The sequence below is a fragment of the Phymastichus coffea genome, unplaced genomic scaffold (genome assembly GCF_024137745.1).
Source record: "Phymastichus coffea isolate CEN01 unplaced genomic scaffold, Cenicafe_Pcof_1.1 PCOF00018, whole genome shotgun sequence".
Classification (NCBI taxonomy): Eukaryota; Metazoa; Arthropoda; class Insecta; order Hymenoptera; family Eulophidae; genus Phymastichus; species Phymastichus coffea.
In genome coordinates this window covers 1,491,438-1,515,114 of record NW_026706829.1, presented here as the reverse complement: position 1 = coordinate 1,515,114, position 23,677 = coordinate 1,491,438, and the positions used below count along the sequence as shown (strand labels likewise).

Genomic DNA, 23,677 nt, shown 5'->3' with positions numbered 1-23,677 from the left:
GACACAATACGCAACGAGAAAAATTAATTGTAAAAATAAAAGTGTTTAATAATAAATTATGCACGTATAACTGGAAATTTCACTGGCGCGGCTATGTTCAAATGGACGTAGGGGTGGCTAGGGGTAGTTCCGCAAGCGCGCATTGCATCCACTAATTGCCAGTGACACAATACGCAACGAGAAAAATTAATTGTAAAAATAAAAGTGTTTAATAACAAATTATGCACGTATAACTGGAAATTTCGCTGGCGCGGCTATGTTCAAGTGGACGTAGGGGTGGCTAGGGGTAGTTTCGCAAGCGCGCATTGCATCCACTGATTGCCAGTGACACAATACGCAACGAGAAAAATCAATTGTAAAAATAAAAGTGTTTAATAACAAATTATGCACGTATAACTGAAAATTTCACTCGCGCGGCTATGTTCAAATGGACGTAGGGGTGGCTAGGGGTAGTTCCGCAAGCGCGCATTGTGTCCACTGATTGCCAGTGACACAATACGCAACGAGAAAAATTAATTGTAAAAATAAAAGTGTTTAATAATAAATTATGCACGTATAACTGGAAATTTCACTGGCGCGGCTATGTTCAAATGGACGTAGGGGTGGCTAGGGGTAGTTCCGCAAGCGCGCATTGTATCCACTGATTGCCAGTAACACAATACGCAACGAGAAAAATTAATTGTAAAAATAAAAGTGTTTAATAACAAATTATGCACGTATAACTGGAAATTTCGCTGGCGCGGCTATGTTCAAGTGGACGTAGGGGTGGCTAGGGGTAGTTTCGCAAGCGCGCATTGCATCCACTGATTGCCAGTGACATAATACGCAACGAGAAAAATCAATTGTAAAAATAAAAGTGTTTAATAACAAATTATGCACGTATAACTGAAAATTTCACTCGCGCGGCTATGTTCAAATGGACGTAGGGGTGGCTAGGGGTAGTTCCGCAAGCGCGCATTGTATCCACTGATTGCCAGTAACACAATACGCAACGAGAAAAATTAATTGTAAAAATAAAAGTGTTTAATAACAAATTATGCACGTATAACTGAAAATTTCACTCGCGCGGCTATGTTCAAATGGACGTAGGGGTGGCTAGGGGTAGTTCCGCAAGCGCGCATTGTATCCACTGATTGCCAGTGACACAATACGCAACGAGAAAAATCAATTGTAAAAATAAAAGTGTTTAATAACAAATTATGCACGTATAACTGAAAATTTCACTCGCGCGGCTATGTTCAAATGGACGTAGGGGTGGCTAGGGGTAGTTCCGCAAGCGCGCATTGTATCCACTGATTGCCAGTGACACAATACGCAACGAGAAAAATTAATTGTAAAAATAAAAGTGTTTAATAACAAATTATGCACGTATAACTGGAAATTTCGCTCGCGCGGCTATGTTCAAATGAACGTAGGGGTGGCTAGGGGTAGTTTCGCAAGCGCGCATTGCATCCACTGATTGCCAGTGACACAATACGCAACGAGAAAAATCAATTATAAAAATAAAAGTGTCTAATAACAAATTATGCACGTATAACTGGAAATTTTGCTCGCGCGGCTATATTCAAATGGACGTAGGGGTGGCTGGGGGTAGTTCCACACGCTCGTCTTTTTTATACTTATACTATAGGATATAATAATTAATGCCAATCATGTTTTTGAGTATAATATTCGTGTAAAAAGAAATTGTGGGCGAAATACTCAATTTTTCGCCTGAGAGGCTACTTTACCTCATAGGGGTGACTGAGGGTAGTTTCCGAACACTCAAACTATTTGTAGTTTTTCGCAACACTATAATAGATGACGTACCTAATCGCTTGCTCATTAATATTTGTGTAATGACTTGCTGTATAGGTAGGTATGGGAGAGACAGTGGCATAATAATTAAGGGTAGTTTTAAAGGGTTGTAATTAAGTTTGGACAATTTTTCTAGTTAATATATCGTTATTGTACCATATTGATTCAATAAATATCGAGTTAAACGCTGATTTCGAAATTTAAAATTTTCGTTCAACTCGAACGTTCGGAACTTCATACTCATGAAATCCGACGTTTGGATAAGGTATTATGTTGAGTTTCGATTGATCCACGACGTTCATCGCTAAGGTCATGTGAAATTTAGATCCAATATTAATCGCGAAACATTTACAAAATGTTTCGGGCTAAATTTATTAAATTCTACTGAGAGCATGTTACAGTGACCTTATCTTTGACCTTTGATTGTTTGATTGCCAGCGAGGATAGCCCACGGAAATCGCACTTGAGCGCCGCTAAAGTGTGAACCATTATACATGACGCGGCGATAGTAGCCATAATAATAATAATAGCTCATGCTGATCCGAATGCACATGAAGAGACTTACCAGAAAGCCTTTGCACCGCGCAGCCCACCAAACATCTTACCTCGTCACAGTATTGTATATACTAATATATATGGCTAAGTATACGCACACACGAGTAGATATTACACCTTATTTACAAGTAGGCGGAGATACAGAAAATAACTACTTATCCACATATAGTAGAATTATCAAAATAGCGTAATATTATTGTACCTGAAAAGGTTCGATTAACCTGTGATTCACGCATTCAACCACGGCCATTTTTGCTTTTTTCTCATCTTCAAATGTACGTAGATTAAATGGCATCAAACCATACTTATGTGATACTTCTGAATAGAACATCCGAGATGCCTTTAATTTTAACTGATATGTTTCTTCGGTTTTTTTAAAAATGGTTGCTCTAGTGTCTTGTTCTTTTCCTATTCCTTCTCCAGAACTGATCAAAACATCCATAGCATATACCTGAAAAATAATATTCAATGAAAATTTTAAACAGATATATTAAACAGATAAGATTTTTAGAAAAACTACAATAATAAAACTTGTTTTCAATTGAATTTTCCGTTATAATTTTCATATCACCATAAAAATTTCCAATATCATTCAAAATATCATATGTTCACATTATAATAATTTAACTACTATCAAATAATTAATTTTATCGATTACGAAAATTTCTCATACTTACACTCCTTATCAAACATAGAGAATAACGAGATCGCATTACACGTAAAAGAATTACTTATTATAAAATATGTGCCTATTATTCCGTAAAAATGAGATTCGTCGAAACTATTTTGCGTGATTTGCAAATAATCACCTTCTCACAATAGCAGGCCTTTAATATTAGAAATTCGTTCACAAAATAATGTATAATTGAATTTTTACATAAATATAGGACATCAAAAATAAGGTACATTTATTACTTTATGAATTTTACTAATAATAAAAAATCTAAGGACATATTGCTGCATATAAATTTACATGATTTATTAATATAATCTTTTTTATTGTCATGAAAGATTGCATAACTTCATTTTCTCCTTTCCTTCAATTTTTAAAACCGATTTTTTCACTGATATATCGTAAGTATTTTGTATTGGATTGCATGATGTATATCTTTAGTTTCAAGTTTTATTGCTTCAATTATAAAATCAAATAAAAGTTCACAGGCTACTTCAACTTTGTTAAAAATAAGTTTTATAGGGCTATGACTTATTTTCTTGTAGTCACTAATTATTTTCACTAATTATAGAAAGTTTACAGTAAAAGATTTGTTACAATAAAGCATTTAAATGAAATGAAACGAAAAAGATAATTGTCTAATTTAACTTTATAAAAGTAAGTATTTCTTTACATAAAGAAATTCTTTCAATATTTGTAGAAAAGTTTAACCCTTAAATGCCTTAAATGGCATAAATTCCATGTATTTTCGAAGTACTACGTACTTCAAAAATTAAGTGAATTTTTGTTAGGAAAAAGTTTCCCAGAGCTTCTCAAAATATAAACCCTAAAGTAATTTTCCATGCTCTTTTGGAATATGACCTCAGATTAATGTCATCAGGCCGCCATTTTTAAATATTGCGTCTTAAAGACAAAAAATTGAAAAATGAAATCTTAATTTTTGTAAATAATAATATATTTGAACATGTACACATTCATTAAGTGTGCTAAAACTCTGTATTCGGTGACATATTGTGTTGATCTAAATAATAGAACCGATAGTTAGACAAATTTCATAATGGCGATTTCAATTTGGCGATTTCAATATGGCCGCCAAAACTAGTGAAAAAATGGCGATTTTTCAAAAATCAACTAATTTACACTAAATTCGGTATATACGGATTTTTGGGATCGCTGATCACGAATCTGAAGTCAGATTTGTAAAATCTAAGATGGTGAATCCAATATGACGGATGAAATTATCAAAATTCAACGGATTTAGGCTTATAATGGTTTTCAGAGATTTGTAAAGTCATCATAATGGCTTAGATTTATTAGATTCATGATGACGGATGCAATATGCAACACTAAATTTTCAAAGTAACGAATTTCATTAATATCGATGCAGACATATAATTCATTCCAATTCAGTCTGAATACTATCGCGTCAAAGTTTTTTGGTCTTATAATGTTTTCTCATCTTACTGAATTTGTCTGTTCGCTATATCTTACTAATACGTTGCCCAACTCACACCACGTATTACTTTCCTTTTTTATATGCAAAATGTCGAAGCAGTTAACGTAGTAGTATTTTTCACAGTTCAAGCTATATCGTATTGTTCTCAATGTGCAATCTGAAAATGAACAATTTTGTCTTCTTTGCGATGTAAGCTTGTAAGATTCACAATTAAAATCTCTTAAACTCAATTTTTTACAATATATTTTACTTATTTCAATTCATAATTCTCGTGCTTGCATTTTTTTTTCACTTTTTTTGCAAAACATTCCTGAGTACCATTGCATTTACAAAAGATGTTTGCAAAATTCGAATGAAAACAGATCATGTCTACTTTTTAGATTTTATACAGGGGGCAACTTTTTTACATCTGAAATCATGTAAGTTAATACCGCCCATGAATGTATTGTAAATTTAAAATACTGAAGGAAATTTTACTTCAACTTTGCCACTGGCTGTCGCTGAATATCTTTAAACTAATGCCATAGACGACACACCAGCTGCCGTGGAAAGAAGAGAAACTGGCTTTGAATCTAGAACAGTAATATAATTCAATCCACTATTTCCATCGTGTTGTACTTAATAAGTACTCTTGGAGATTTTTTATCTATGTTATTCTTTGATTCTCCTTTTACGAAGTGTTCCAGTAGCTTTCAAACCAATTTTTTTCAAATGAACAAGTAAATCTGGATTTGTAAAATAACACAGGGTAACAGCCAAAAAGACCTAGAACCGTGACTAGGTACTCTCTCTCTCTCATAATAAGTGCGCTCAGCTACAATAATTACAATGCTATTTATACATATGTTTATTATTATTTTTTTTAGTTGTTTCTTAATTCTAATAATACAAAGAAATATTTATTTTACATAGGTTAAGAGAATATAGAAAAATTGTAAAATTTATAATGATCTCGTTGAAAAGAAACATCTGAAAAAATTATTAATTATATAATTGTCTAAAATCATTGCGTCCCGTTTACATATAACTTCCAAAAAATTTTTTAAGTATCTTTTTTGCCTTTTCCTTTTCTAGTTGTTTCAGCTGCTTTTGGTACATTCTTTCTTCGTATTCGTCCTCGATCACTTCTCTCAGCAGCTCTTTCGTTTCTTCTGGTTTAGCTAGACCTTGTCTCATTTTTCTTTTTATGAAAAATTGCAGGTTTTGATTTTCTTCTCGGTCATAGTATCCAGTCCCTGGGATTATCCGTTGGTGCGTTATTAAATTGTCGTGTTATTGTTGTATTGATTGTCACTATGTTGTTATTCCTGCTACTCATATTCACATTGTTGGTTATGTTCGCTGTGGCGTTGTAATCGTGTGTTTCGTGTTCTTCTTTGTGTGATGCATGGCGCATTTTTTTATAATAATATAATTAAGGCTTATTTTATATCTTTTTTTTCGGGCGTTAGCTGATTTTGTCATTGTGCATCACTCGCGTTTGTAAAATTCGTATTCTACTACACATGCTTACTGCTGTCACGGCTCCTCCTATTTTATTATGTATTTATTAACATACTATAACATTCTTGGCATACTATGCATTCTCGTATGTGTACTCGCGTGTCTATATGTTCCTGACCAATAATAGTTATTCTTTATTTTTGCGTATGTCCTGTCGATTTCTGTGTGGCCTGCCTTGGATCGTCGAGCGATTCTCTGATTATATCCTCCGTTTTACTTTTAGGTATTACTATTCTCCAATCGTCAAGGTCATCTATGTGTTCTTTGCGGATTTTATTTTCTTTGTAAATATATAATTTTCCTTCTGTTATTTTGTAGACTCTATGGCAGTGTGGATATCTTTATACTTCGCAATTGTATAAACTATCGTTTTCATTTGCTATTTCGAGTGCGCAAATGTTTCATTTCACATCTTTTTCAAATAATCTACACAAAGCGTCCAATACTACGGTGTTCTTTCCTTTTTTGTGGATTATTTTGAAATCGTAACTTATGAATTTATCTATCCATCTTGCTAATCTTCCTGTTTGATGCTTTTTATTGAATAGCTATTAAAGTGCTGCGTGGTCGGTTATTACTTTAAATGTTTTTTTTACTACTGGTACTGTTATTAATGTTTGAATTACTACACGAAATGCGTTGTTATGCTCTTAGTGAATTGTACGTTTTTTTGTTAAATCCGTTAATGGTTTCACGATATTTACATAATTTCTGCTAAATTTCCTGTACCACGATTTAGTGCCAAGAAATTTACGGAGTTGGCATAATATTGTTGATTTCAGATAAATTTTGATTGAATTCGTTTTGTATAGCGATAATATATGTATACCGATTTTATTTTGAAAAATTCATAAATATAAAAATTTCAAAATGCGATATCTCGGCGATAAAAAAAAGAAATTTGGGCAAACTCAACTGCATTTGATAGAGGATGATTTGTACTTTAAGATACTTTAAATATTTTTTTGTAAAAAAACTTATTTACAGTGTTACATAACTTCAAGTATGTCAAAAAACAGTGTTTTTTCACTTTTAAGGCTAGGATATCTTAAAAACCTGACGTAATCGAGCAATTCTGAGGTCAGATTTGGATTCAGCGCACCAAAATCCTTCAGAAATACCATAGCTGGCTTGTGATATAGAAAATGACCTATTATTTGTATACCTGTGTTATTATTGTATTCGTTAATTGTTATTCGATTTGCAATAAAAGGACTCACTACTAGTTAGGGAAATTTGGCACGTGGACGTAATGCACTTCGCTTTTGCTGACGTTCGTACAAGCGGATTCATTTAACGTCTAGTACGCGCTCGCGAATCAGTTGTGATTTTTACATTATTAACCAATTTTGCCTGCCTCTACCGCTCAACTTCGTGAGAAGACTTTTTTGAAAACTCTTCCATGAAGTTAGTAATAAAGACGTACAAATTTTCGGTGTCTTTATGTCGATCTTGCCTGGGTAAACTTTATCGAGACGTAATACATAATTTTGATAATTAAAAACATAAAGCTCAGATAATTAACAACATAAGTTAATGTTGCAGATTCCTTCTGATTCTACGCTAATATACCATCTATTTAAATATCGTCAATTTAATTATCTTTTTCTGCAGCTACTTTACATAAATAACTGGAATTAACAAGAAATTTTCTAACATACTAATTGAATATCAACTAATCAATATCAACTTAAAAACATGGCATCGAGCGATAAGGACCAGCTTGATGACACGCTAAATAGATATTACAAGTGTCATCCAAGTGTAAAGGTAGGTGCAGTTGTGTGCATAGTTTGTAGCTATTTTTACTACCCAGAAAGCCAAAGCTACCCAGAAAGCAATTAATGAAATTATACATGAGAATGGAAAATGGAAAAGATATAAAAACAACAACATACGATAATTTTGATGAAATGAAAGCTTTAAAAATCGAAAATAATTAATTGAAAGAAACATGCAATGAGACTGAAGAAAAAATATATTATTTATTATCAAAGAAACAGCAAAACAAATCAAACAATATTTTCAACATTTCAGCACATATTCTAAAATAACAAACATATCAAAGCCTAAACCTAAAAGAGTGCCAAGATTAATAATCAAAAAAACAAACAAAAATCTTACCTTAAAAATACAGTAACACATTATGTGATTAAAGATAAAAGTATAGAAACAAAAAAAGTTCAAACAATCAACAACGACACAGTCATAATTAATTGTATCAATAAAGAAAGTATCAGTACTATTGAAAAAACATTAACGAAAAAACTACATTCAACTATCAAAATAAAAAAAGAGCAAATTAAAGTTTTACATTCATATAAAAATGAAAAACTCCAAACTACAACAGTAATAATAGAGATAACAGCGAACTTATACAAATATCTAAGAGAAAATATGAATAAACTTTTCGTAGGATATCAAAGTTGTAGAGTATTTGATATCATAAATAAAAATCCATATTACAATGTGGTACATTTAGACATAGTGAATATAAATGTAAAAATAATGCTACATATTTAAAATACGGTGGCAAACACACTACTACAAGGTGCATAAATGATATACTCAAATGTCCTGACTGCACTTATCATAATGAAAAATACGAAACGAAATTTATGTTAACCATGATGTAATTGATAGTATATATTGTGAAATTCTAAAAACCAAAATAAAAAAATTCATTGAAATTACAAGAGTATCCCATTCAGCCAACGCGTCAACGTTACTTTGTCAAAATATAATATACTGCATTGTATATTCTGTACTGCAACGGTAGTCGATTCGATTAATCGATCTGCTCGCGATTCGGTAACACTCGCGATGCTAGAGCGAACGACTAAGAGAGAGAGAGAGATGGCGTGCGAGAGTTTAAAAGTTTCAGTTAAGCCTCAGCTGTTACTTGGTAGATTACCGACAAATAGTTTTTGCACAGTGTTTCGCCGTTTTGCCAATAAAAGTTTTCCTGGGATTTTTGAACGTGTGTTAGTAATTGTAAACAGCATCACCGTAGCAGCAAAACAAAGAAGCAACTAAACCAGTAACATTTGTTGGAGCAACAATCGTTTGTGAGCGAGACAGCGCAGCTGGTTACTGAGGAGCACAAACAGTTAATTTCTTCAACAATTACGGTTGATCACCGTAATTGCACCGCAGGGTAGGTGCACCTCCCTTTTTCATTCTCATGAATATTTTATCTATCGCGACTGTTATTTTGTATTCACGCCGAGCGTTAGTGTTCGCGGTTGAATTTCGAATTCTCTCTCTCTCCCTCTCTCTCTCTCTCTCTCCCTCTCTCTCTCTCTCTCCCTCTCTCTCTCTCTCTCTCTCTCTCACCGTAAATAGAAAAATGATCTATTGGATAAAATAGGAAGAACACACAAAGAAAAATGTAAAAGAATTGACTTTATTATACACAACAATAAAAAATTTATAAAACCAGCGTCAATTGCTAATGGGATGAACAAGTTCTCCTGTAACATAGGATCAAATCTTAGCAACAAAATCTCACCATCACTAAAAGAAAATATCAATTTTCCAGACAGGAACTCAAAAAATTACACTAATATACATGAAATTCCATAAATACAATCAAGATTAAAAAACAAAACGGGTAGAGTAAAAGGAATTAATACCAAGGTATTAAAATCATTAACAAATTTTAAAATCATTAACAAATAAAGAAATATAGCCTGATCCACTGAGAGAAGCTGAAATTATAACACTCCACAAATCAAAAGAAAAATATTTAACTAACAATGACAGACCAATCTCACTACCAAATATTTGACGTATGTTTTCTGCAAACTATAAAAATAATGAATTCTGACATATTGAAAATGCTGCATTTTGCACTTTCTTATAGCATTATACGAGTATTCTACGAAAATATTGCTTGTGTAGGAGCATATTCAGAAAGAATTAAAGAGATTCCAAATCTACAAAATAGACTGCTTAAAATAGTATATAAATAGTATATAAACTCCATATTCTTACAGATAAATATCCACTTGACTTGAACCAGATTTTTTCACTTGAATCTCTATTATTTCACTATGAAGAATGATACCATAAATATATTATAAAAGAAAAAAAACTAGATTTAACAAACTACAATATCCAAAAAGAGCAAAAACAATTAGTATAAAAAATAACTACATAAGAGCTATAATGCTCTTCAACAGATTACCAAAGAAACTCAAGACTATATATGGTGTGTATAATACAAAAACTAAAATCAAAAAAATGAATAAAAGAAACTCCATAAACCGGCATGAGCGATGGAAAATAAAATAAAATCTAATAATATTCTACAACAACTAAATAATTTCTATGGAAATTCGCTTCTTATACTGGGAGTTCGTGAGGATGCGACAACCATACAAAATTACTACTAAACATAAAACATACATAGGTGCAAATAAAAACTGTAATTTGTACTACGAGGGTGGTCCAATAAGTACTTAGTCTACAAAAGAAAAATGAAAATTTTGGAAAAGTGGCCTTTTATTTTTCAGCATAGTCTCCTTTTAGTTCGATACACTTGGCCCAACGATGCTCCAACTTCTTTAACCCGTCTGAAAAATACGTTTCCTCGAGGTCTGAAAAGTAGGCTTCCGTGGTAGCGATTACCTCCTCATTCGACTCAAATTTCTGCCCGGCGAGTGACTTTTTTAAGTTCGGAAACAAAAAGAAGTTGCACGGGGCTAAATCTGGAGAATACGATGGATCGGGCAGCAGTTCGTAGCCTAATTCGATCAATTTGGCCATGGCGACGGCTGAGGTGTGAGCCGGTGCGTTGTCATGGCGGAAGAGCACTTTTTTCTTCGCCAAAGGGGCCGTTTGTTCTGCAATTCGACGTCGAATCGGCCCAATAATTCGGCATAGTACAGCCCTGTGACCGTTTTGCCCCTCTCCAGGTAGTCGATGTAAGTAGATCACACCTTGTGAATCCCAGAAAACGGTGGCCATCACCTTTTCGGCCGATGGGGCAGTCTTCGCCTTCATCGGAACACTTTCGCCGGGTAAAGTCCACTGTTTCGACTGTTCCTTGGTCTCTGGTGTTTATCAGTGGATCCATGTTTCGTCGACTGTCACGAAACGACGTAGAAACTCCTTCAGATTGCGCTTAAACAGCGTCAAACATTACTCTGAAGTTGTCTCACGGTTGCGCTTGTTGTCCGGAGTGAGCAAACGCGGTACCCATCGCGCCGACAGCTTTCTCATGCCCAAAATTTCTTGCAGGTCATGACCCACGCGGTCTTTTGAGATGCCTACAATCTTAGCTATCTCGCGCACCTTCAATCGTCGATCTGCCAATACGAGATCGTGAATTTTTGTCACGTTATCCTCCGTGGTAGCCGTTTTCGGAGCACCTGGACGTGGCTCTTCAAAAATCGACGTCCGACCACGTTGAAACTCGTTAAACCAATTTTTGACGATCGCCATCGAAGGAGAAGAGTCATCGTACACAGTATCCAAGCGCTTTTTGATTTAGCTGCACGATTTCCCTTCCAAAAATAAGAATCGAATCACCGACCGATACTACTCTTTTTCCATTTTTCAAAAATCAACGGACACACTTGCTTTCATACACTCTCAAAAATAAACTACAACTCCGATCCGGCTGAAGTCTTGACAGTCACCATCGAGAAGGTTGTACTACGTGATAGAATATTTCTTTTGCGAGAGTGGCGCCATCGGGCGGTGAGGCTAAGTACTTATCGGACCACCGTCGTACAATAGGTCCCACACAATACCAACACAATTAAATTACACAAAAATGTTAAATAAATGTAAAGGGGACAACATTAAAATAATCAAGGTAGCAAACGATTTTCTTAAACATACAAATATAAAACCACGTAACAAGAAGAGTAGGTAAACTAGAGAGGCCACAGTTCAGGGGGACTTCAGATTAGTGATCTGAAGTGCATGATCTATCAGATCAGCACTCTTACATCACATCCGAGGGTCTCCGCCGCTCCCCCATCCGCCCAATATAAAATGTGTTTTAAATATTAAAATTTATTTATCTGTAATTGAATTTAATTTATTTATACAATTTATTAATGTATTCATGCAATACTGATGTAGCTTAGCAGCGAAAAAAATGAGCAGACTCTACGGGAAATCGAACTCGCGTGCTATGAATAGATAGATCGTAGCCTTTAACGACTACTTTACGGCTACTTTCAGCTCTTGATAGTTCTTATTGTGTATATTAGCTACACAGCCAAAAAGTGACCAGAACGGCGCCTCCCCCCCCCCCAGTTAATCCGCGTTTGTGAGCGTTTTGTAAGATCACGCGTTATCATTCATATATATATATATATATATATATATGCTTGAATATATATTCGTATATATTGTTTTCATATGTGCATATATATTGTATGCACAATTAATCACAACATATGCATGCATGCGTGAATCCACATATGTACTGATTATTAATTAATGAAATAGTGAAGCAGCGGGGACGGGTAATAGTAAATATATACATTGTTTTTTTTTAAATGAAAATTTTTTTATTGATAAAAAATATATCTTGTTCCACAAGTCATTTATTAAAAGACTACTTATAGAAATCCTTCAATAATTTCATCGCTCTTTTCTCAATCCATGCAGCAACCTTTCAAGTAAAACTTTTTCATAAATTTGATATTTTGATGTGTGCACGTCGTTACGTATTTACCGTTATGATTAGGACACAATAACTGCTTTCATATTTTCGAAAGGGAAATAGCCCCAATAATTCAAGTCGAAAACTTTGAAGCCAGATCGTTCTAACCACTCTTTTTCCAGATCTCTGGAAACGAAAATTTTCGTGGATCTTTAAGTGTGTCTATGATGATGAATCTATGCTCTTTATACTTGAAATCACCAGCCCATTCTAATCCATGGTAGCAGAATTCCATCCAAAGATTATGACGCTTAGATTTTTCAGTTAGTCTTCGTCCTAGAAAGGAAGGTTTGAATAATCGTACAAGTGGTTCTCCGTCACAGTTAAGTGGAAGTATCGCTAGCTTCTATAAGGCATTAGTTTTGCCAGGCATCATGAAACCTTGCATATCCACTACGTACTCTATTCTGGCTGCTACTGAGCTGCTTGAGGAAAGAGTCATCTCTTCAATACAACGATCTCCACTCCCTAAATAAGTTTCTTCATATTTCCACTTATTGGATTGTATTGAACAGGTAAAATTCTATGTGATCATGTAAGTTCCTTCAGGAATATTTTTCCTTGTTTCAAACCCCAAGCATACATCCACTGCAGAGTTCTTCAATGTCTCATTTTGTTTAGAGCAATTAACGACAATGAGTAGTACTTGTTTTTTGAAGGTAGATTTTTTCAGCATCGGTTCAGTCTTTACCGTAGTATGCTTTTTGCAAATTGGCATACATGTCGTACAACATTGCAAACTAATACTTATTTATGTCAATATTAAAATTACCAAACAGATAACAATGAGAATTGAGGGAAAATTTCATTTTACTAATATTGCAATGATCGAATATGCTAGTATTAACTGTTGGAATATTTTTTCGTTTAGTTTGAAAAGCTAAGATGTCATAACGTGGTTGTTCCACTTGATTTGCAGTTTTGACTGTCCATATATAATTTGTATTCATAGGTAGCATTGGATACTTATATAATTCCCAACTACAAAAACTCATTGAAATACTTCTTTCTTTTTTCATAAAATCAAGTAGACGAATTTTTTTTGAGTATTTGATGCAGTAACGTATGGCAAATATCTATCTTGAAGTTTTAGATGATTTTTTCTAGTTTCTCTAATTTTGTTTTTTGGATAACGGCATGTAAATCACTGCTCGGTCGTGTGAGAATTTGTTAATGTTTCATGTTTACCAATACTTTGCGATAATCTTCAGCAAATCCAAGAATGAAGTTTAAAGGAATAGAAACATCAAAATACTCTTCGTTGATGATGATTTTCTGATAATTTTCTGTTATCCGTCCGGCATTTTCAGCAATTCAATTTTGACTTGGATTGGGCGATAACCGATTTCTCATAATAGTTTTTAAACTAACGTTTTTGCATTTATTGATTTCTATCGCATTATCTCATACGTAATTTTCATAAACAAGTGACAGATGGCATTGTTTACAAATAGAGTATTCCTTAACTTGGCATTCTTTTTGTCGCAAAATCTACCACAAATACGCAATGAGCTACGAGATGGTAAAAGACACAAGCCTTGATTTTTGATTGATATGTGAATTACATCGCTATTTTTGAAAGATGTATTAGTGTACGGCTGATGAGTATGAATCTCATAATGACCCAAGAATTCATCAAAGGCGACAGGTAACTGTATTTCTAGAACGTTCTTCATTATTTTGTTGATAGCAGCAAAAAATAATACAAGTTTCCACCAGAAATTACTTTTAAGTCGAGACTTTTTAGGAAATTTATGCTTTGATGTGTCAATGCTTTCGCTTTCCGATGACGATTGACAATCGGAATTCGCCGTGTTGTCGTTTTTACTTTGAATCGACGACTGATGATTAGTTTGTGTATTATATAGCCGTCACTAATATTTAAATTGTAAATTATTCCCATTCTTACTTTTCAGGTGTAATCTAATTGTTATCACTTCACCTCGAAAGTTTATTAAGTTTCCGTTTTGGTCAACGATACGTTGAAAATTATTTATATACTTTACGCTAGCTCAAAGATAAATCATATTTGAAGGAACTTATAATAATATATCCAGGAAGGAACGACAATTTTATATCCAGCTGGTACTGCAGGAAAGAATTCATGAATATCGTGAACCTTACTCCCATTCATATATGCACCTGAGGTAATGTTACACTCAACTCTCAGAGCATTTACTTTGAGAATTTTTATCAAAAGATCTGAATGGTGAGAGTTGTTTTTTTCTAGTTTACGTGGTGTAAATCTTAGTACTCGAGCAATGGAATCTTGTGAACGGAAATCGATATCTTCCGAACTTTTAATTACATAACGTAAAGTATTATAGTTCGGTTTCAGGCTCACTCTTATTTTAGACTCTAAGGTTTTACGAAGAAATTTATCAATATCTTCAATTTCATAACAGCTCACAGTTAAGATGACAGATTGTTTGTCGCCAACGTAAAATTTATTGTTATTTATATCTACAATGGGTATTGAATTGAAAGTCAAAAATTCTACTAAACCTAAAATGTATTTTTTATTTACTGGTAGTTCAATGGGTGGAAAATATTGCGCTTCCAGCAGAGAAGAAATACCCGAGAGAGTAAAAGTGAATGATTCTTGTATGACTGTCTAAATACGATTGATAACTTTTTACGGTGTCTTTATTTATGTAGCTCCGCACAAAAACTGCAAACAAAGATGACCGCAATTTTGATATCTTTTTGGAATGTATTTGACTTCCTCTACTACAAGATATGTCATTAGATCAGATGGAGGTCTAAGATCTCCAAAACTACCAAAAAATGTAACGTTATTTCCGATTTTCTGATAAGCAACCTAGTATATGCCTATACCGTTAACGTCATCTGGATTAATTATAGCTGATTCTCGATAATGTGGTCTAGACTTTGGTAAGTCATTTCTCACTAATGCTCATCGAAAATTTGACATATTTAAAATTTCAACATACGTCATTAAATCGATGTTTGTGAAAGCTCTATCGGGTAAATTTACTTCAAAGTTCTTTTTTTTAAAGCTAATCTCAAGTAAGGTTTGAGATGTAGTCCATAGCCTGTTTTATATGGTTTAAGATACATCCCTTTACCTAGAGTAATAGCCTCCATCGTTTTGTTGTGTCTTTTGCTTTCTTTGAATTGTCGTTTTACAGACTTTACATTATTTACGGGTTTTGCGATTCCTGCAGCTCCACTAGCTAGAGCACCAGTGGCGTTTAGAACAGCAAGAAGAAAAATGAAAAAGGGTAAAGTTCCACCCATCTTCTTGGAAATTGGTAGAATTCGTGAAGTTTTTATGTTAGCTTTTCCACCAAACTTTTTAACGGCTGTCCGAGCTTTTTTTAGAGTGCCGATGATCGTTCGAGCATATTTATTTTATGACCATTTAAAATTAGCCCCTTTGATTATGTTTTTCAAGTCTATTAATTTTTTATATGTCTTTTGCGACCTTTTGACTTCAGTTTTTTTTGTCTTTCTTTATTCTTGAGTCCCATACCGAATTTAGATTTTAATTTCATGGCATTAGCTATAGCGTAAGCAGCTGCTTTTTAACCAATGCTTGAATTTTTATAGAACACTCGCTTCTAAGCTTTCTCAGCTGAAATTCTGTCTGTGTTATTTCTATACTCTACACTTTCTCGATTTTCGAATAAGCTATATCATGCTCTTTGCAAGCTGCGTCAAGAGGACTGATGCCTGGATCACCTCGAGCAATTCGTCCTGCAATTTAGTTTCCGGACCGCAATACTAGTAACCTGGAATATGAAGTTCAAAGGGAAGCTTATTGATGACTTTGTTAACTAATCCTCGTCCTTTCTTCACTCTCTGATATTTGTAATGTAATATTAAAATTATGTAAAATGAAATATCAGAAATTTATAGTACAAGAGAGAAAGAAGGATAAACAAACTACATAAAATGGAGTCTATTTAAAAAATTATTATTTAATAAAATAAAACATTATAAAAGGCAAGCTGACAGATGTGCACATAATTATTTTTGCATGTAAACTGTTATGTGTAACAACTTACATGAAAATTGATGTACGAGGGTGGTCCGATAAGTACTTAGCTTCACCGCCCGATGGCGCCACTCTCGTAAAAGAAATATTCTATCACGTAGTACAACCTTCACGATGGTGACTGTCAAGACTTCAGCCGGATCGGAGTTGTAGTTTATTTTTGAGAGTGTATGAAAGCAAGTGTGTCCGTTGATTTTTGAAAAATGGAAAAAGAGTAGTATCGGTCGGTGATTCGATTCTTATTTTTGGAAGGGAAATCGTGCAGCTAAATCAAAAAGCGCTTGGATACTGTGTACGATGACTCTTCTCCTTCGATGGCGATCGTCAAAAATTGGTTTAACGAGTTTCAACGTGGTCGGACGTCGATTTTTGAAGAGCCACGTCCAGGTGCTCCGAAAACGGCTACCACGGAGGATAACGTGACAAAAATTCACGATCTCGTATTGGCAGATCGACGATTGAAGGTGCGCGAGATAGCTAAGATTGTAGGCATCTCAAAAGACCGCGTGGGTCATGACCTGCAAGAAATTTTGGGCATGAGAAAGCTGTCGGCGCGATGGGTACCGCGTTTGCTCACTCCGGACAACAAGCGCAACCGTGAGACAACTTCAGAGTAATGTTTGACGCTGTTTAAGCGCAATCTGAAGGAGTTTCTGCATTGATTCGTGACTGTCGACGAAACATGGATCCACTGATATACACCAGAGACCAAGGAACAGTCGTAACAGTGGACTTTACCCGGCGAAAATGTTCCGATGAAGGCGAAGACTGCCCCATCGGCCGGAAAGGTGATGGCCACCGTTTTCTGGGATTCACAAGGTGTGATCTACTTACATCGACTACCTGGAGAGGGGCAAAACGGTCACAGGGCTGTACTATGCCGTATTATTGGGCCGATTCAACGTTGATTTGCAGAAAAACGGCCCCATTTGGTGAAGAAAAAAGTGCTCTTCCACCATGACAACGCACCGGCTCACATCTCCGCCGTCGCCATGGCTAAATTGGTTGAATTAGGCTACGAACTGCTGCCCCATCCACCGTATTCTCCAGATTTAGCCCCGTGCGACTTCTTTTTGTTTCCAAACTTGAAAAAGTCACTCGCCGGGCAGAAATTTGAGTCGATCGAAGAGGTAATCGCTGCCACGGAAGCCTACTTTTCAGACCTCGAGGAAACGTATTTTTCAGACGGGTTAAAGAAGTTGGAGCACCGCTGGGCCAAGTGTATCGAACTAAACAGAGACTATGTTGAAAAATAAAACGCCACTTTTCCAAATATTTCGTTTTTCTTTTATAGGCTAAGGACTTATCGGACCACCCTCGTATTAATACACTGAACCATACTATCCTATACACAATAGTTCATGTGTAAAATAGTTATATGCGCAATCGTCGATTTGCCTTGTAAATTTCGTAGTGAAGAAATAGTGCAACAAAAAGAGTGAGAATTGAACGAAAAAGAAAACGGTCCATGTCTTTAACAGAAAATAGCAACGAATATGCGTTAGACAAAATAAAAGTGAGGAATGTAGGGGCGGTCGAGATAAAACTAAAAAGGAATTAAACGAATTTTTCAATTTCGGAAAGAAAAAAGAAGTTAAAGATATTCTTCCGAGAAAATGTTATATAGAATTATTAATTACATATATTTTTATTTATACCCGTCCGCGTTCATCGCCCTGTCCATTACCAGCGTGTGTGAAAGTATCACCAAATGTATAAGTACATATATATAAAACTTCATATTATACTTTTTTACAGATCTGATTGCGAGATTGTGTGCGACGTGCACCAACCAAAACTTAGGCAGATCGTGAATATCGATCTAATCACCCCACCAATACCATGCATCGACCTTGTCAGCCTAAGGCCGATCACCACAACACAGAATAATAATTATTTTATTTAATTTATTAATTGAATATAATTTCAATATATTTTTCCAGCACCCGCTATATCTAGAGGATTCGTCTCAGACGTTTTTCACTTTAATATTTTACACGATTAATTTTGTAATATGCATCAAAATGATTATTATTATTCAGTTTTAATATAATTCGATAGTTTAGGCAAAAATAACAAATTGAAAATAGTGTTTTGATATATGAAAACAATATATACGAATATATATGCATTTAAGCATATCTATAAATGATAACGCGTGATCTTAAAACGCGCACACACATGGATTAACTCGGGGGATGCGGAGATACCGTTCTAATCGCTTTTTGGACCTGTAGCTAAAAGCAGCCGTGGCTCAGTCGTTAATAAAGACCATGATCTATCGATCCATAGGACGCGAGTTCGATTCCCCGTAGTGCCAAATCATTTTTTTCGCTGCTGAACTACATCTGCATTGCATGTACACATTAATAAATTATACAGGGTGTCCAAAAAGTAACGATACACCTGAGAAATTTTCTAAGCCGGTTATTTTTTTAACCGGGTGAAGGTTGTTCTTGAAATAACTTTTTACGAGGAATCCGATGGTAACCTTGGATTTGACCTTGAACCTCATTTTCAAGGTTATTTTGAGGTCAACCTCATTTTTTTTAATGGGTACCCCTATTTTTTATGGCGGAATCGAAAAAAGTGAAGACTCTCACGTATGGATGAGTTGAAGTTTGAGGTTAATGTGACCTCTAGGGGTCAGATGAAGGTCGAACTGTGGCTTTGTAATAGTACCGGGATTTTAGTGGTACAAGGAAGCAAATAAAGGTCATGGAAACCCCCATTTTCGGCAGCGGCAATTGAAAGAGCGGAAAATTTCACATCCAAATATCTACTTAGATCATATGTCAAGGGCGAACTTAAAGTTTAAGGTCAGTCGAAGGTCATCCAAACTTAAAGACGCCCTAAAATTTTTTAAAGTTTTTTTCATAATGGAGAAGGGTGTTTATTTAGTAATTGCCCATCGGAGATCCGTGACCTTGAATTTAACCTTCAACCTCATTATCAAGGTTTTTTCAAGATCAATTTTTTTTACTTTTAGCGTTACCCAGGAACAACGACGTGGACGTAGTGAAATCTGTCCCCTTGGGGTGCTTTATTTTCGTGAGTTCCCCTCGCCTCTCACGATCGGAGTGTTTGATTTTCGTGAGTTCCCCTCGCTTCTCACGATCGGGGTGCTTGATTTTCGTGAGTTCCCCTCGCCTCTCACAATCGGGGTGCTTGATTTTCGTGAGTTCCCCTCGCCTCTCACGATCGGGGTGCTTGATTTTCGTGAGTTCCCCTGGCCTCTCACGTATGATTTATCTTACATCAGCACATCTTATTTTAAGTGCTCGAATTGTTCACCGTTCACTTCTTGACAGTAAGCTAATCGGTGGTAAAAAGCATCAACAGCATTTTGGATCATTTCAGTGGGAATGAGAGCTGATTCGTCTATAATCCTTTGACGTAATTCGTCCAAGTTTTGGGGTTTAGTTTTGTATACCCGATCCTTTAGATAACCCCAATAGAAATAATCTAAAGGCGTCAAATCGGGGGACCTAGCTGGCCATTCAATTGTGCCTCTCCTTCCTATCCACCGATTATCAAACACCTCATCTAAGTAAATTCGAACGTCTCGTCCATAGTGAGCTGCAGCACCATCCTGCTGATACCATGTATTTTCGAAGTTGTCTCCGACTATTTCTCTAATTGCTGGAACTATTTGATTATGAAGCATCTCTTCATAATTTTGAGCGTTTAAGTTACCATCAATAAAGAATGGCCCTATGATTCGATTATTCACTATTCCAGCCCAAACATTCAACTTCTGCGGATATTGCGATTTATCTCCTCGCATCCAGTGTGGATTTTCCGCAGCCCAGTACCTGCAATTATGTCGATTTAATGTTCCGTCAAGTTGAAAAGTTGCTTCATCAGAGAAAACTATGTTTGATGGAAGATTTGGATTTTCAATTATGCGTACCATCATATCTTCACAAAACTCAACACGACGATCGAAATCGTCTTCATTCAACTTGTGAACCAGGTGTACTTTAAACGGATGGAATTTTGCTGTTTTTAAAATGATATGTACGGACAATGTACTTATGTCATGCTCTTGAGCAACTCTGCGGATGGAATTATGTGGATTTTCAGTGAATGATAATAGAACATTTGTAACGGTGCCGGTGGATTCGACCTGCACCGTGTGTTCCCCATCTCTCCCTACCATCGGCGTGGACTCATGGCAGACCTATAGCACATAATTCACGTGCCTGATGCATGCCTGTATGTTTTCAGCATCGCCACCGCAACGAGCAAGAGGAAGAAGGATAGAGAGAGGCAATGGCATTGGTCGGCAAGAGCGCCTGTTACTATGCGCTCTTGTAGGAGAGAAAGAGAGAGAGTGAGAGAAAGAGAGAGATAAGAGAGAAAGAAAGAATACGATTAGTGCAGGCAGGCACGTGACACTAGCCGCACTTGACGGTGCCACGTGCCGCCGATTAGGCAAGAGAGTGGGGAGAGCGTGAGAAGCAGTCTCTCACGCACTCGGAAGCGTACTCGCGACCAGTAGTAGAAAGTGGCCATTAGCAGAGAGAGGTGTGCTGACCCCCTGCAGTCAACCGCAAAGAAAAGATTAGAGGAAACCGAGACGACATCAGTATCGGCTACGGATCTAGCTAATCTTCCACCGAGTTCTTCCGACCACGGACAGATTTGCCTGTAATCAGACGCCATCACCATCTTCGGCGAGGCCCTGCATCGAAGATCTTCAATCGTCAGGTCAATTTTCTAATCTCTCTCTATCTAATTCTCACTCTAAGGCTACTCACGGCTTGTGCGCTGCGCCAGGCTCTCACGGGCCGGCGCGGCTGGTTCGGTTATTAGCCTAAGTTAAATTATATCGAGTCGGTATCGAGATGGCAAGGCGCTAACGTGCCGGCCATCTCTTTTAGCGATCGTAGATTGTAGTGTAGATAATAAGACGCGCGTTGAATGTCCGAACTGTATGCTCAGGGTAGCATGATGTAATAAAGGGTTTCTTAAGATATGAGGAATGATTATTGCGTCCACCTTTCTCTTTACCTTGTCAGGGGCGATATACCGCCTCCCTTGCCCTCCCCCTTCTAAATAATTGGTAATAGCGATAGGTGCATCGGCGTTGCAAGCCGACTCTATTACACATTTAATAAATTCTCTTCATTTGTTGCTGAGCGTGGTGTGCCTGACTTAGGTAGATTTCTGACATGGCCAAAATTTACAAACCTTGAAATAGTATTCTGAACAGTAGACACAGCAATTGGAGTTCTATTAACCCGAAATGTCTCATTAAAAAGATTTCTCACTGCCCTATAAGATCTTTCTACTCCACCCCAGCCTCTCATCATAAGAAGTAATATTCTTTCTCGTTCAGTGATGCGTTCCATTTTAAGTCAGCGAATCGAAATTTACTCAAAAATCAATCAGAATTACAAACAAAAAGTTTGCAACCCAAATAAATGTTTTCAAAGAATGAAAATTATAATTTGAGTACTTTTACAAAAAAGTTCTACTACAGTCCGACTAATGCACTAATGCTTTATGGAGATTTTCGAATGGTAAAATCTTTTCAAATATGTTGCTTTTTTAAATATTAATTTTTGAAAATGCAATTCTCCCGAAGAATAAGCTCAAAACGATAAAGTTAGGCATAGTACATTTCCTAAGGATAGAACCAAGTGAAATTGTTAGTGGATTTTCAATGAATAGGTATGGGATAGTAACCTTAAAAAGTTTAACCGGCTCATCAAGTTATTAAGAAAATAAGCGTAAAAAATCATTGTTGATAGGCGAGGGGAACTCACGAAAATCAAGCACCCCGATCGTGAGAGGCGAGGGGAACTCACGAAAATAAAGCACCCCAAAGGGACAGATTTTACTACGTCCACGTCGTTGTTCCTGGGTAACGCTAAAAGTAAAAAAAATTGATCTTGAAAAAACCTTGATAATGAGGTTGAAGGTTAAATTCAAGGTCACGGATCTCCGATGGGCAAATACTAAATAAATACCCTTCTCCATTATGAAAAAAACTTTAAAAAATTTTAGGGCGTCTTTAAGTTTGGATGACCTTCGACTGACGTTAAACTTTAAGTTCGCCCTTGACTTATGATCTAAGTAGATATTTCGATGTGAAATTTTCCGCTCTTTCGATTGCCGCTGTCGAAAATGGGGGTTTCCATGACCTTTATTTGCTTCCTTGTACCACCAAAATCCCGGTACTATTACAAAGCCACAGTTCGACCTTCATCTGACCCCTAGAGGTCACATTAACCTCAAACCTCAACTCATCCATACGTGAGAGTCTTCACTTTTTTCGATTCCGCCATAAAAAATAGGGGTACCCATTAAAAAAAATGAGGTTGACCTCAAAATAACCTTGAAAATGAGGTTCAAGGACAAATTAAAGAGCACCGTTGAAAGTTACCTGGGGTTATCTTTTTGTTTGTTTTGTTTAACCACTGAATTTGCGAGATTTTTAAGAATTCATACTTTGACCTCCAGTTGACCTCTAGGGGTTACCGCAACCTCATACCTCAACACATATCTGGACGTAAAATTTTCCGCTCTTTCCGATTCCGCCATGAAAAATAGGGGTTTCCATTTAAAAAAATGAGGCTGACCTCAAAATAACCTTGAAAATGAGGTTCAAGGTCAAATCCAAGGTTACCATCGGATTCCTCGTAAAAAGTTACTTCAAGAACAACCTTCACCCGGTTAAAAAAATAACCGGCTTAGAAAATTTCTCAGGTGTATCGTTACTTTTTGGACACCCTGTATAAATAAATCAAATTCAATTACAACATAACTAAATTTTAATATTGAAAACGCATTTCACATTGGGCGGGTGGGGGAAGGTCTCTCACGCGTGATCTGATAGATCATGCACTTCAGATCACTCATCTGAGGCCCCCCTTGATCTGAGGCCCCTCTTGATCTGAGGCCTCCCATGATCAGAGGCTCCCTTGATCTGTGGCCTCTCTAGTTTACCTACTAACAAGGAAGGTACCCCAACCTGAA

The 23,677-nt window shown here is 36.0% G+C and overlaps 1 protein-coding gene across 3 annotated transcripts in view; it reads right to left on the bottom strand.

Annotated features, from left to right (window-relative positions):
* The window catches only part of LOC131675264 (proliferation-associated protein 2G4), a 651,851-nt gene that overhangs the window by 403,223 nt on the left and 224,951 nt on the right, over nucleotides 1-23,677 (bottom strand). For all 3 annotated transcript variants that reach the window (XM_058954185.1, XM_058954184.1, XM_058954186.1), the window contains exon 5: nucleotides 2,555-2,803. In XM_058954185.1, coding sequence (XP_058810168.1) covers nucleotides 2,555-2,803 — 249 coding nt within the window. The remainder of the gene's footprint in view (nucleotides 1-2,554; nucleotides 2,804-23,677) is intronic.